This window comes from Denticeps clupeoides, unplaced genomic scaffold, assembly GCF_900700375.1.
Source record: "Denticeps clupeoides unplaced genomic scaffold, fDenClu1.1, whole genome shotgun sequence".
NCBI lineage: Eukaryota > Metazoa > Chordata > Actinopteri > Clupeiformes > Denticipitidae > Denticeps > Denticeps clupeoides.
Genome location: NW_021629715.1, coordinates 103,749 through 117,869, shown reverse-complemented (window position 1 = coordinate 117,869; position 14,121 = coordinate 103,749). Strand labels below are relative to the sequence as shown.

At 50.2% G+C, this 14,121-nt stretch overlaps 3 protein-coding genes across 3 annotated transcripts; 1 reads left to right on the top strand and 2 right to left on the bottom strand.

The window, feature by feature from the left end:
* Positions 1 to 975: 975 nt before the first annotated feature.
* Positions 976 to 5,287, top strand: LOC114772530 (probable polypeptide N-acetylgalactosaminyltransferase 8; the record flags this gene model as incomplete). Its single annotated transcript, XM_028965399.1, has 10 exons — positions 976 to 991; positions 1,087 to 1,497; positions 2,293 to 2,476; positions 2,547 to 2,741; positions 3,148 to 3,262; positions 3,336 to 3,521; positions 3,602 to 3,739; positions 3,838 to 3,933; positions 4,035 to 4,202; positions 4,280 to 5,287. Coding segments are annotated over 10 exons (1,644 nt in total), but the record flags the coding sequence as incomplete, so codon positions are not given.
* LOC114772541 (adenosine deaminase 2-A-like) lies at positions 4,539 to 8,912 on the bottom strand. Its single transcript, XM_028965413.1, has 10 exons — positions 8,847 to 8,912; positions 7,458 to 7,797; positions 7,161 to 7,380; positions 6,871 to 7,081; positions 6,664 to 6,791; positions 6,427 to 6,517; positions 6,067 to 6,175; positions 5,819 to 5,976; positions 4,823 to 5,025; positions 4,539 to 4,749 (listed from the first exon to the last, which is right to left on the bottom strand). The coding sequence occupies exons 2-10, from the start codon at positions 7,786 to 7,788 to the stop codon at positions 4,659 to 4,661; spliced, it is 1,542 nt and encodes a 513-aa protein (XP_028821246.1). The 5' UTR covers positions 7,789 to 7,797; positions 8,847 to 8,912; the 3' UTR covers positions 4,539 to 4,658.
* Positions 8,913 to 9,338: 426 nt separating this feature from the next.
* Positions 9,339 to 13,967, bottom strand: LOC114772537 (V-type proton ATPase subunit E 1-like). Its single transcript, XM_028965409.1, has 9 exons — positions 13,774 to 13,967; positions 13,047 to 13,112; positions 12,861 to 12,970; positions 12,692 to 12,758; positions 11,691 to 11,780; positions 11,424 to 11,492; positions 11,078 to 11,172; positions 10,902 to 10,989; positions 9,339 to 9,863 (listed from the first exon to the last, which is right to left on the bottom strand). The coding sequence occupies exons 1-9, from the start codon at positions 13,804 to 13,806 to the stop codon at positions 9,801 to 9,803; spliced, it is 681 nt and encodes a 226-aa protein (XP_028821242.1). The 5' UTR covers positions 13,807 to 13,967; the 3' UTR covers positions 9,339 to 9,800.
* Between the last annotated feature and the right edge of the window lie 154 nt (positions 13,968 to 14,121).

Sequence of the window (14,121 nt, the reverse complement as noted above, 5' to 3'; positions counted from 1 at the left end):
TTGTCGAACTTGTGTACAGAATCTACAACAGGGTGAATAAAAAGATTGTATTCATAGTTGGGGTCCTAGTGAACCGGAATTGATCTCTTCATCGATGTTAACTTGAATGCACGTTGTAAGTCGCTCTGGATTAGGGCCGTAAATGTAAATGTAATAAAGAATCTGCCTGAACTTGACTCCTGGCTACGTAGGCAAACGGGTTTTACCCTTCATGGGAATGTTGAGTTACTGCCCGCAACAGGAACTTCAGCATACTAGTCACGCGCAAACAGCATCCCTTCGGTTTTGATTTACAGAAGTTTTTTTTTTGTGAACTAATATTTTTTTCTTAATTGCAGTGGTACGAAAAAAAAAAAAAAATTAACATAACTCCACGTGTGTTCATTCATAGTTTTGATGCCTTCAGGGAGAATCTACCAACGTAAATGGTCATGAAAATAAAGGAAACACATTGAATGAGAAGGTGCGTCCAAACTTTTGGCCTGTTCGGTACATGTCTCAGCATGGAATACTGTCAATAATGTTAATTGCTTTTATTTGAAAAGGCGGCCCATATTTTCCACAGAACGAAATGTCCTGGTTCCAACGAACCAAACTCCGCCTCTCCGAATCCTGTGCACAATAGACTGTACACAGAGGCATCTGGCCTGGCATGGCTTTCCCTGCGCCGGCGCGTGTTTGCTCAAGGTGTACGGACCAGAATGGAGATATACATCATAATGGAACAAAAGCAGGCGCGCGGCTGAGGGACCTGCAGCAGCAGCAGCAGCTCGCGTGAACCCTGCGCCAGAAGGAGCATGAGGGTCAGCTCGTGCCGAGTGCTGGCCTTCAGCCTGCCGGTCGCGGTGGTCCTGGTCTACGCGCTGCTGGCCAACAAGGCCACGCGGTTCGGTGCGGAGGAGCTCGCCCGAGACCGCCAGAGCCTCTCCATGCAGAACCAGGAGCTTCTGCTGAGGCTCAGCAAGCTGGAGGGGGGAAATCGACAAGCTCGGTGAGCCGAGGCTTCACACCTTTACCTCCCTAAGCTCGGGCATGTCTGGAGACCAGGCTTCACAAGCCTTTTTTTTTTTTTTCTCCATTCCTCAGTGCGCTCGGTGGACGAAAAGGTTCCTCAGCAAAAGGCGGCCGGAGTGGTTCCAGAGAGGACGGAGAAGCAGGGACAAGCGAGAAGGCTGTTCCCAGACTCGTTCCTCTTCCAGAACTGGAGGGCCAGCCTCTCGGAGCAGGAGCAGAGGGAGGCCGAGGCGCTCTTCCAGCGGTTCGGCTACAACGTGTACCTCAGCGACCGCCTGGCCCTGGACCGGGCCCTGCCCGACACCAGGCCCGCCGGCTGTTCGCGGGCGCGGTACCCCGCGGCCCTGCCCAGCCTCAGCGTGGTGCTCATCTACCTGACCGAGGCGCTGTCCGTCATCCAGCGCGCCGTCACCAGCGTGGTGAACCGGACGCCGCCTCACCTGCTGAGGGACATCGTCCTGGTGGACGACCACAGCGACAACGGTCCGTTCGCGGCGTTTCAAAATAAACCTCCACCCGACCCGACCAGACCCGATTATCTTTCGCAAGCGTGGCGCGGCGTGGGTTTTTACACAACGGCGTGGGTTTTTCTCAACGCACGTTAAATTAGGATTTTCAGTAAATCGTTCCTTCTGTTCGGAGCTCTTATTTTGAAACGCGGCGTGCTGTCTGCCACGCCCCCCTTAAAACTCGAAGCGTTTACCAGACGCCCTTATCCAGAGCGACTTACAATCAGTAGTTACACTGACAGTCCCCCCCTGGAGACACTCAGGGTTAAGTGTCTTGCTCAGGGACACAATGGTAGTAAGTGGGATTTGAACCTAAGTCTTCTGGTTCATAGGCGAGTGTGTTACCCACTAGGCTACTACCACCCCCTCTTTAAATTTCACTGTGTGCACCGTGTGCTGTGCTGCAGTGTATCACAAGTGACAATCACATGGCAAGACTTTTTCAAAAGCATTTTTTTTAATATAACCTATAAAAAAAACCATATTTTTACTATTCTAAATTATGCGAACTGCATGGTGTAATCTTGTGTTTCAGGCCAAATTGAGCTAAATTATCATGAATTTTTATTTTTTTTTATACCTTCAGATACTTTTGCTTATTGGCCAGAACATTAATGAACCTGTTGTTTGTGAGAAACTCCCCATGGAATCTGTCAGCAGTTACTCACCCAGTCAGACTTGCTAGCCAACATAAAGGGATGCTCTGTACCATAATCCAGAAAAATGCATTAGTCGTTATGTGGCTGACACCGAGCATTTTTCCCGGCAGAGGATCTGCAAGACAAGCTGGACGACTTCATCCAGTCGATCCACGTGAACAGACCCGGCCTGCTGAAGAAGGTGAGACACTCCCAGACGCTGGGCCTGGCTCAGGCCCGGCTCACAGGGTGGAAGGCTGCCACTGGGGATGTGGTCGCCATATTGGATGCTCATATTGAGGTCCATGTGAACTGGTAAGTTCAGAGTCTCTCGGCCTTCCGGCAGTCGCTACGTTTTGATGGAATGCTTGATTGACATGAGCAGGGCGGAGCCACTTTTAGCTCGGATCAAGGCGAACAGAACGGTGATTTTGACGCCGGTGTTCGACAAAGTGAACTTCTACGACTTGGAACTGGACAACTACATGACCTCGGCTCACGGATTTGACTGGGCATTGTGGTGCACGTATGAGTCCTTGCCCCCTGACTGGTATTCTCACAACCAAACCCTCCCAGCAAAGTGAGTTTCTGTCTTGGGCTTATATGTATATATATATGTGTGTGTGTGTGTGTTTATATATCCACAGTGTTCACACACACACACACACACACACACACACACACATATTCATGTATCCACTCTGTACATTAATCATACATATACCCATTGTACATGTGCAGATAAATACATATACCTATTATACCTAAGTATAAAATATATACATTCCAATACATACATCCATTGTTTCTAGATTGTATAGTGTACATTTTATACTTTATTGTTGTATAGTTTTTTTAATTTTCGCCTTTTGTTCTATCCACTTTCTGCTGTGACATGCAATTTCCCACATGTGGGACTAATAAAGGTTTATCTTATCTTATCTTACTCTGGGTCATTAATATGATGTTTGTCTGTAACTTGGCAGGAGCCCGTCTGTGATGGGAATTGTCGTGGCCGATCGGCTCTTCTTCGGCGAGATCGGCGCCCTGGATGGCGGGATGAGCGTGTACGGCGGGGAGAACGTGGAGCTGGGGATTCGCGTAGGTACCGCGGCGTGACGGGCAGGGCCGCGCTCGCCGGGCCGAGCGATTCACGGTGGGCCGCTGGTTGCAGGTGTGGCTGTGCGGAGGCAGCATCGAGGTGGTTCCCTGCTCCAAAATCGCCCACATCGAGAGGGCGCACAAGCCCTACATGCCCGACCTCAGCGTCCCGATGAAGCGCAACGCGCTGCGGGTGGCCGAGGTGTGGCTGGACGAGTACAAGCACAACGTCAACATGGCGTGGGGTCTCCCACTGAGGGTGAGCATCACCGGCTCCTTCCTTCATGAGATGGGGGGAAAAAAAAGTCCCGGCTTTGACGGGAGCCCCACTGATCTCAGGACCACGGCATCGACATCGGGGACGTTTCGGAGAGGAGGAAGCTGAGGGAGAGACTGAAGTGCAGGCCTTTCCGGTGGTACCTGGAGAACGTCTACCCACAGTTAGACCCTCTGACCACCATACTGGGCTATGGAAGCGTGAGTCCACAAAAAAAACACCCCAAAAAAGTAGGTATCTGACGAGATCCGAGCAATTGACGGTGACGCGTGTTCTCTCCCTCTGTCGCAAATGTCAGCTGGTGAACGAGCTCCAGACAGATGTCTGTGTCGATCAAGGCCCGGTCCCCGGAAGCACGCCGATCCTGTACGTCTGTCACGGCCAGAGCAGCCAGGTTGGGTTCCCGCCTCTTTCGCTTTGTGACAAAAGAGCGCCGGCCGAAGCCACAGCCCTGCCGCCTTCTGTCCCCTTCTCTCCCCTTCTGTCCCCCCGTAGCTCTGCTACTACCACTCGAGCGGCGAGATCCACGTCGGGTACCTCAGATCTCGCAGGAGCGACAGCAACCGCTGCCTGGTGGACCCCGGCACCGGGCGCCTGCCCCGGCTTCACGACTGCTTCCAGGGAGACCGCAGAGCCCCCAACCGGCACTGGGACTTCCAGCAGGTGACGCGCTTAGTTCCGCGGCGAGGGCCTGGCGCTTCCGTTTTTTCCGACCCTCTCGCTCTGCTGTGTCGCCGCAGGGACGCGCCATACGGAACCGGGACACCGGCCGGTGTCTGGAGGTTTCCCGGGCGGCGGACGGCGGCCACCGGCTGGTGGTGCAGGAGTGCGGAGGACAGGGCTGGAGCATTGCAAACGTCGTCAGGAGCTTCTGAGGCAACTTCGCGGAGATGCTCGGAGGGGTCCGTTCATTTCAAAGACGCTTGAAATCCACAATTACTGAAATCATATTTTGTCAAATTGCTGTGGGTCTTCTTACAGGAAAAAGGAGGGGTCAGATTTTGTCTTTATTCTTATTTATTGAATTACCAACACAAATGGAAAATAAATAATTAAAAATAAAACTTTAAAAAGCAGAACCGGTATCATCTTCGGGATGCCACGCGCCTCAAAGTTTGTCTACTCTCCACTTTTGGCGACGAACTCGTCCCATTTCTTCTGCCACATTTCCAGGCCGCGGTCCTTCAGCCGCGGGCTCAGGGAGCTGAACCTGCAAACGATGCACCGGTCACCTCCACCACGTCCCTTCACAGGGTTCTGACCACGCGGACGGCACCACTCACCTAATTGAGTTCATCGCCAGTTCCTTCAGGGTCCCTAGGTCGGCGCTTAGGCCGCCTAAACCCACAAAGGCCTCGTAGAAGTCGTAAGAGAGCCCGGCTGTCCCGAATAAGGTAGGGTCGTCCGAGCTGATGACCATCGGGTGTCCCTCGGCCAAGAGCACAGAGGCCGGGTGGTTCCTCATGTCTGTGACCAGCTTCAGGACCTGGGACACAGGATGCAGACCGCGATTGAAACAAGAAGAAGACTCAATTTAGTCTCAACATAATAAGAATATGCCATTTTCTAGTCAGTCCATTCTATTAATATCGTGTCCATGAGAGCGGACATAGCGTACGTTTTAGACTCAATATGTTCGTCAACTAACCTGTATGACATGATGAAAACGATACGAGGCGTAAATGCTGGTCAGCTATAATAAAAATGAGACTAAATGTGGTTTACAATAAAAGGAGACTAGACGTTTATTCTCGATTAATTGCGTTATTATTATGCCGTATTACTGTTTCCTGTGTCTCCCATTCGGCCGCACAGATGACATCACTTCCTCATTTCAGAATGTTTGTGGTGGGTTATCAGCTGGCTGAAGAAAATGATGAAGCAACTTTCTTTTCATAGAATAAATAAATAAAATGAGCCTGGATGTAACTAATAGTGAAATGAAGTGATCGTCATTGTGAAACACTGCAGCACAGCACACGGTGTCACCACGAAATGTGTCCTCTGCATTTAACCATAACCCTGAGTGAGCAGTGGGCGGCCATGACAGGCGCCCGGGGAGCAGTGTGTGGGGACGGTGCTTTGCTCAGTGGCACCTCAGTGGCACCTTGGCGGATCGGGATGGCATCCGGCAACCTTCTTATTACGGGGGCCGGTTCCTTAACCGCTAGGCCACCGCTGCCCCCAATAATAAAAACTAAAATGAGAGCTTGACGCAAAGTCTCAACTAAAAGTAACAACTACAGCGTGCATGATGGGATTTTAAAGGTGCTACTCACCTGGTTGGAGATGGGACACACCTCCACAGCCACTCCCTGCTTTCTGGAAAGGTCCTTGGCCAGCGGGTGGCGTGTGAGGGCGTAGCCGTGGCCAATTCGGCTGGTGTTGAAAAGCAACGCGTCCAGCAGGTTAATGTCCACGTCCGTCCCCTCCTGGTCTTCTCGTGCAATAAACACACACAGACACGACACGCTTAAGACTGAGAACTCCGCCCCACCTCCGTAATCTGGTCTGCGGCGGCCCGTACCCGTCTCGCCCGCGTGGAAGAAGTAGGGCAGAGTGACGCCGAGGCGCGCGGGCAGCGCCAGAGCCTCCCTGTAGAACCAGAGGGGGCGCCCTTCGTCCTCTCTTCCCACCTGCGGCACAGAAGACACCGGTCAGGAGGAGCTGTCAGGGTGGAAGTAGCCTAGTGTGTAACACACTCGCCTATGAACCAGAAGACCCAGGTTCAAACCCCACTTACTACCATCGTGTCCCTGAGCAAGACACTTAACCCTGAGTGTCTCCAGGGGGGGACTGTCCCTGTAACTACTGATTGTAAGTCTCTCTGGATAAGGGCGTCTGGTAAATGCTGTAAATGTAAATGTATCGGCACGCTGCATCTCACCAGGTCAAAACCGGCAACGACGTCTGGGAACTTCTCCTGGAGCTCCATGGCCTCCATGACGGCTGCTTTTATTGCCGACACGCCGAGAACTCTGCAAAGGTTCACACAGGGTTGGTAAAATTGAACTTTTTATCACATTTATTAATTACTATTCTGCCCTACAGTAATGAACGAATAGTTTATGTGTTGCTATGGGTTCATCTGCCAACCGGTTATAAGTAAACATACGACACTTACCTATGAGCCGATAAAACGATTCTCATTCCTAAAAAGTCGGGGTGCTCGGCGCGGAACCGTTCGCTCAAGTCTTTGCAGGTTTTGAGGGACCAAGTCCGGTCATGGGTGCTTCCGTCCAGTTCGTACGTCTGGAAGGCAGAATGGGAATAGGTTACACTTCAATGCCCGAGAGCCCGGTGCCCTCGGGGGGTCACAGCGCCCACTGACCCGGGACAAGCCGGCCCTGATCTCTAGGTACATGACGTTGTCGGCGTAGAACTGCTCCAGGCCCTGGTACAGGTAGTCTCTGAACACGGGCGCGTACGTGACCAGGCCTGAGATCGCGAGGAAGGCGTCGTCGAAGCGGTCCCAGACGGCGTCCTGAGTCGGGTACGCGGCCTCGGGGTTCTCCGTGAACAGGCTGAGGTTCCGCGCTAAACTACGGGGAATCAAACATGGGTGTAGAAGATCATCAAGACCATCAGCTCGTGCTCACAACCTCTGGGCCCGGCGCGAACCTGGCGTCGAGCTCGGCGGGGTCGGCCGCGGCGGCCCGGAGGCTCGCCAGCAGCTGCCAGTTGAAGCAGTCCCAGCGCGGGAACGGCCGCTGGGCGGAGAACAGGAAGCGCACCGAGCCCCCCCACGTGAAGCAGACGTAGCAGTGCGGCCGGTACGTCACATTCTTCACCAGCCAATCGACGCTCACCATGGCAGAGCTGTGCACGTGCAGGGCGCCCCCTGATGAGGCACAGACAACTTCCTGTTTCATTTCTGGGACAATACGAGCCAGGCGGAGCTCCGCCTTTTCTTCTCACCTTTCGGCATCTTCTGCAGCAGCTTGAAGATGGGGCTTCTCTGAATGAGTGGCCGCGCCCTGAAGAAGTGCATGGCGGGCGGGAACGGTGCCGCGCCCGCCTCCTGCCGCTTCAGCCTGTGCAGAAGGGCGTCCAGCCGCAGCTCGGCCGGCGTCAGGACCAGCCCGCCCCCCGTTCTCTGGGACGCCTCCTGCCTCATCATGGCTTCCCTCTGGCCAGGGTCGGGCGCGCCGGCGCACGGGTTCAGAGACACCAGCAACCAGAAATGGACCAGCGCCAGCCCCGAGCTCCGCCCGCCGGGGGCCACCGCGCCCATCGTCAGTGCTGTCATCAAACACGACTGTGGGGGAAAAAAAGAACATTGAAGACCCAGGTTCAAATCCCACTTACTACCATTGTGTCCCTGAGCAAGACACTTAACCCTGAGTGTCTCCAGGGGGGGACTGTCCCTGTCACTACTGACTGTAAGTCGCTCTGGATAAGGGCCTCTGGTAAATACCGTAAATGTAAATGGAATGAAATCGATTAAGGTCAGGTGATCCTTCTCAAATAATTTTCATGCTGAAATGAGAACATTCTGGCCTTTGAGGGTCGTTACTTTACTTTAATTTACTTTTTTTTTTACTTACTTATTTTACTTACAAGAGGAAGACACCAGCAATTCTCATTCGGTTTCTATAGATTGTGAGTAAAAAAACGTTAAGAGCCCTGATAAGGCCGAACTTGTCAAGCAATGAACATGCAGGGGAACTGTTAAGCGCCAGACGATATTTTTGTGAGTGTGTGTTAGACTTTTTGAACAAGTGGGTTTTCAACTGCTTCTTAAAGGTGGTTGTAGTCTCGGCTAGTCGTATGGAGCAGGGAAAGTTGTTCCACCAGACAGGGACACCAAAGGAGAACAGAGTCGATTAGGATCGGAGACCCCGTGAAGGGGGAAATTCGTTTGCATCATTACAAAAATGTATAAAGTCATTAACAAAATGGACAGACGAGCTGCACCGTCCCCGCAGGACCAATCTAGACAGCTGGGATTATTTGGCCACTTCTTCTCCATTCAGAGAAGCTGAAAAAAGGCAAACAACAGGACGGCAGCACACTCGCACACACCAGCACTAAAATGAACCGGGGTACGGCGACCTGGGGCGGGGTGCACACGGAAACATCTAGCTGAGCTTCCGACGAGAAAACGATGGACGGATAACAGGCGTTCAGGGTGGTAGTAGCCTAGTGCGTAACAAACTCGCCTATGAACCCAAACACCCGGGCTCGAACCCCACTTACTACCATCGTGTCCCTGAGCAAGACACGTTACCCTGAGAGTATCCAGGGGGACACTGTCCCTGTAACTAAATGTAAATGCTGTAAATGTAAATGTAAATGCACGCTCACCACCGCCAGGCGACCCGGTGCGGCTCCGGCCGGTGCGCGGTGCGCGTCCTCTCCATGGCGCTCCGGTCTCCACGGGACGCGCCGACGACGCGCCGCCCAGGAAGCAGGAGCGCGACGCGGGTGGCGTCGCGTCGCGTCGCTCAGGCCGGACGCGACACGTCCGCGCCGCTGCGCGCTGCTAAAACGGGAACTTTTATTAAAGCAATAAGCCGCCCGAGGCCGCGCGTTATGGCGACATCACGGGTCAGTGCGTGACGCGCTGCCTTTTCTCCTTTTTCACCCCCATTCATTTGATTAGTTCGGGATAAGCAATACGCTTCCAATCACGTTTTATTGAGCATCATAAATTTGGCTGCAAGAAAAAACAAAAAAAAAAAACATCTTTTATAGCCTTATAATTAAATTTTATTTCTCTGGCTCCAGTTTGTCTTCGTGTTTGATCTTGTGCACCACAAAAAAAAAAAAAAAAAAAAAAAACACTGAAATCGCTGCTCTACTAATTTCATCTTTAATGACAACATGCAGGCCACCAACAACACCAGCATTTATTTGTACATCAACGCATTCTTTGCACACGGGACAAAGCAGCATCAGCACGTTAAGAGTGTGAACATTGGATTCTGCAACGTGGGATTTCTTCCCTCGACGCCCCACTAAATGTTGACCAGACGTGGCCCGAGTGGCCGGTGACCACGAACCAGAGACTTCTTTCACGCTGGCAGATGACCAGCCATTGTCCAGATCACGGTCATGTGAAATCTATTATTCACAAACAAAACCACTCACAACACACACACACACACGGTCTTTTCTTCAGCTTGAGGGGAAATGCAGGCCGCTGCAGTCGAACACAGGAATGTTTTACACAACATTAATAAAATAACATCCAATAAACATCGGGAGAAAACAAGGGGCCGTTCGCCCCCGCCTGCGCAGCCACGTCTTGCTAAATGCCTAGTCCAGGAACTTCCGGTTCTGGTTGGCGCCGAACAGTGCCACCCTGATCTCTGGCATCATCTGGAACAAGAGCGAGAGAGAGAGAGAGAAAAGCACATGAGAACATGACGCGTCATCAGATAGTCAAGTACAGCAGGGGCGGGGCAGAAGATGCTAAGATTCTGAGAAGCAAGTTTTGAGCCCAGCAACGTCCAGATTTCTCCACACCAGCTGAGAATCTGGCACATCAGCCAACGGTGGGTTCAGTCATGGTTTCCACGGATACCACTCGTAAAAATATTCTACAAATTCGGTCCAGTAAAAAAAAAAAAAAAAAAAAAAAAAAAAGGTGGCATTTGACTGCGCCCTCAGAACACAGCTATGCTCTGGACAATCCTTCGCCGATGTTCAGCCACAGGGCCAGATGCAGCATGGGGCAGCGGTGGCCTAGCGGTTAAGGAAGCGGCCCCGTAATCAGAAGGTTGCCGGTTCGAATCCCGATCCGCCAAAGTTGCCACTGAGGTCCCTTTGATCAAAGCACTGTCCCCACACACTGCTCCCTGGGCGCCTGTCATGGCTGCCCACTGCTCACTCAGGGTGATGGTTAAATGCAGAGGACACATTTCGTTGTATCACCGTGTGCTGTGAATCACAATCACTTCACTTTAAGCATTCCGACATGGTTTTATTCAGTTAGTTAAAGGCATTGTTTGATTATTAGCCTGATTATTTGGTACGTAGTTATTTTTCTGTGCCTGGTGAGACTCTCCCTATAACAGTATTTCCTGGTGAGAGTCCCAGCGTGTCTGCAGAACTGGCCACTTGTCTCCATCGGGGGCAGTGGTGGTCTAGCGGATATGGAAACAGACCCATAATCCCAAGGTTGCCGGTTCAAATCCCGAGCCGCAAGGTGCCACTGAGCAAAAGCACCGTCCCACCACACTGCTGTCCGGGCGTCTGCTGTCATGGCTGCCCACTGCTCACCAAGGGGGATGGGTTAAATACAGACGGCACATTTCGTTGTGTCACCGTGAGCTGTGCTTCAGTGTTTCACAATGACAATCAGTTCACTTTCGCTTTTCTTTCTTTAATTCATTTCTTTGCTGCACCTCTCTGTACCTGCTGAGCCATGAGGTCCAGCCTGCTCTCCAGGGTGTTGGAGACCTTGATCTTCCCGTCACCATTGTAGATTTCAATACCACCGCAGCTGCAAACACACGAGCAGACCCAGTGAGTATGGGCACGGCCGTGATGACGGTCACAGCGCAGGGTGGGCAGATCCACAGGCTACATACATCTCTGGGGAGAGGAAGTTCTCCTGATCCACACGGACCTCCAAGTTGTTCTTAGCAACTGCTTTGTAGGCAGGAATGTTCTTCTGAACTGAGGCCTGAAAAAAAAACAAAAAAAAAAACAAAAAAAAAACGATATCATCAAATTTTAACAAATTCAGACAGGAGACAGGAAGTTCCAGTCATAATTCTATAATCACGGCCACCGCCTCGGGGAAGTTCTGTGGGGAAGTTCTAAGCAGCTCCACTTATTCAGAAATGAATTAAAACCACTAAAACCCCATGACTCTAAAACGGAGCCATGAAATTATGAAATGTATTGAGAAGCACACAGAGAGTGAAGACTGACCTGCACCAAAGCCAGGTCCTGCTTGCGGCATCGGATGGTCACTCTGGGCTCCAGCAGCTGGAAGAAACCCTGAAAACAGAGGCAGAAAAAGAGGGAAAGTCAGACTGGGCCTGTACACCAGCGCAGCTCTTTACCGCCCCCTAGCAGTCAATGGGGAACAATGGCTGCGTGACCGCCATGCAACCAATGAACAAGGCTCAAACTCTCAAGACAGCAGAACAGAAGCGACTAGACTAGAATATATACACTCTCTAAATAGGGTCTCACCTGTAGAACAAGCCCATCCAGCAGTGCAGGGTACCTAGAGGGGTCTTTGGCAACGTTAGCCAGGCGCTGGCGAGCTTCGTTCAGCAACTCCTGTGCACACACACACACACACACACACACACACACACACACACACACACACACACTTATTTAGTTTCAACAAACCTAGTTCAATATAAACCAACTGATTATATTATTCAGGGTGGAAGAAATCATGAAAAAAAAAATCCTTGATAAATAAATACATGTATTAAAAAAAAAAAAAAAAAAAAAAAAAAGCAATAGGAATTCTCAAACAAACTGGTACATTTTAAGAAAGATGTACTACATATAGTAGTATATAGGAACTGCTGGATATGAATGAGATCCTTTAGGTGCTGATACAAATTTGTTGCACCGGCGCCAGACTCCATATCCATGGTGCTTTACGAAAGCAGCGCTGTTGTACGGGGTGAGTGTGGCCTTGTTCCGATAAAACCCCTGCAATAATATATTCTCTGTATTTATTTGGCTCACCAGCTGCCACGGAATAACAGGAGTTAGTGCCAGAGATTTATAAATGTTGTATATGTGGTCACAATCACCTGAGGACGGTAGCAGATATGTCCAAATCAAATTTAATGCTTTTATTTACAACCCGTGAAAAACCCATACGGAAAGGATAGGTACTAAAGACCGGAAGTTTGGGCTTGCTGAGCGATCATTTACCGCTCAAGCTTGACCCAACTGAAATTATGGAAAATGACGTAATATATTGTCGCTTAAATGTCTGGCGAGTGCAGAATTTAGCCATCTTGCTCCAAGCCCCGCCCCTTCCCTGTTTCTGATTGGCTTATTGGTTGAGAGTGACTGAGATCTGGTGTCAGGTCACTGGGAGAACCTGATATTTATTTATGTATTTTGCAGCCACGTCGATGCCACCAGCCCAGTGTTATTTGTTGAAACTATACATACGGACAGAACGTGCAAAACACTGAAGAAATGTGCTGAAATACACCAACCGAAATCATGTCATCGCGAGCTTTCAGCACCTTCAGTCTGGCCTGGTTCATCAGATTTGACATCTGGCTGTGGGTGAGAAGGGAATAAACTCCATCATTCCTCTCGCCGGACAGCAGAGATGCCAGAAATACGCGGGAAGTTCTAGATGGCAGCGAGGAAGTGACTCACATTTTCTTCTGCTGCTCGATCTGCTTCTCCTTCTTTTCGTAATACTCCATGATCTTCAAGCGCTGGGTTTGCACCAGGCGGCCTTTCTCGATGTTGAACTCCTCCTCTGCCTGTGGGGGCGAGGCAGATCATTTTACATCTCCAATTCACCCCTTTCATTTCGCAGCTGAAACCACAATTCAGTACCTTTGCATCAATTTCTTCTGCTTTCTCATTGGCCTCCTGTTCAATGAAAGCCATCATGTGCTTGATCTATCAAAGGAAAGGGGGAAAGGTGAGTACGTCTCAAACCAAGCATGGAAAATACTCACTGTGACACATTTACACAAATTTATGACTTTCGAAAGAATCAGTGGAACTCATAGTTTAAAACAAATAAATAAATAAATAAATCTGTTAAAAAACGAGGTGCTTAAGTAATCGATTTGTTTTTATTTATTTATTTATATATATATATATATATATATATATATATATATATATATATATATATATATATATATATACACACACACACACACACACACACACACGCATGTGTCATATGGACACCTGATCACGTGACCTCGTCCGTCCGTCCGTCCGTCCTATCGGCCAATCGCACGGCCACATACCACGTGACGTCAAATACAACCTGAATTTTTATTATAAGCGTTTACCATACACGGCGGTGATGACCAATTCTCTAATTATATTTTGGTCAGTAGTAATAACAGTTAAGTCCACTAAGCAAGAACTAAGCGTCTACTAGATGACTAAAAACGGTATTTTTCTCATTATGTGACGGCTTAATTCATATTTAAAATGACATGCTGATTTACAGTAACATAACAACGATGACGTCGTCGAGGACGACGACGATGATGATGATGATAATGATGTTGTTGTTCGGGGTGAAGGTTAAACGTCTCACCTGCTTCTGCACGTCCGCGTCGCTCAGCGCCATGGTGCCGGGATAAAGGAGGCTGCAGACGGGGGAAACCGGAGCGGATAACGACGAAACACCCTCGAACGCGACGACGAAGCCCGAACGGGACCTGAAGCGGACTCTTCAGCGCGAACAGCTGCCGCAGGGATCAGCTGATCCTCTCTGATCACGTGGTGACCGCGCACTTCCGGTCCTGAGCACCAGCGGCATAATAATAAAACTATTATAATAACCAAAAATATATATACATAAAACAAAAGCCGTGCTTTGTGAGAGATGGTTTATCTTTTTTTTTCCATTTGTCTGTTCACAGGCGGCCGTGTGTTGCGGCGC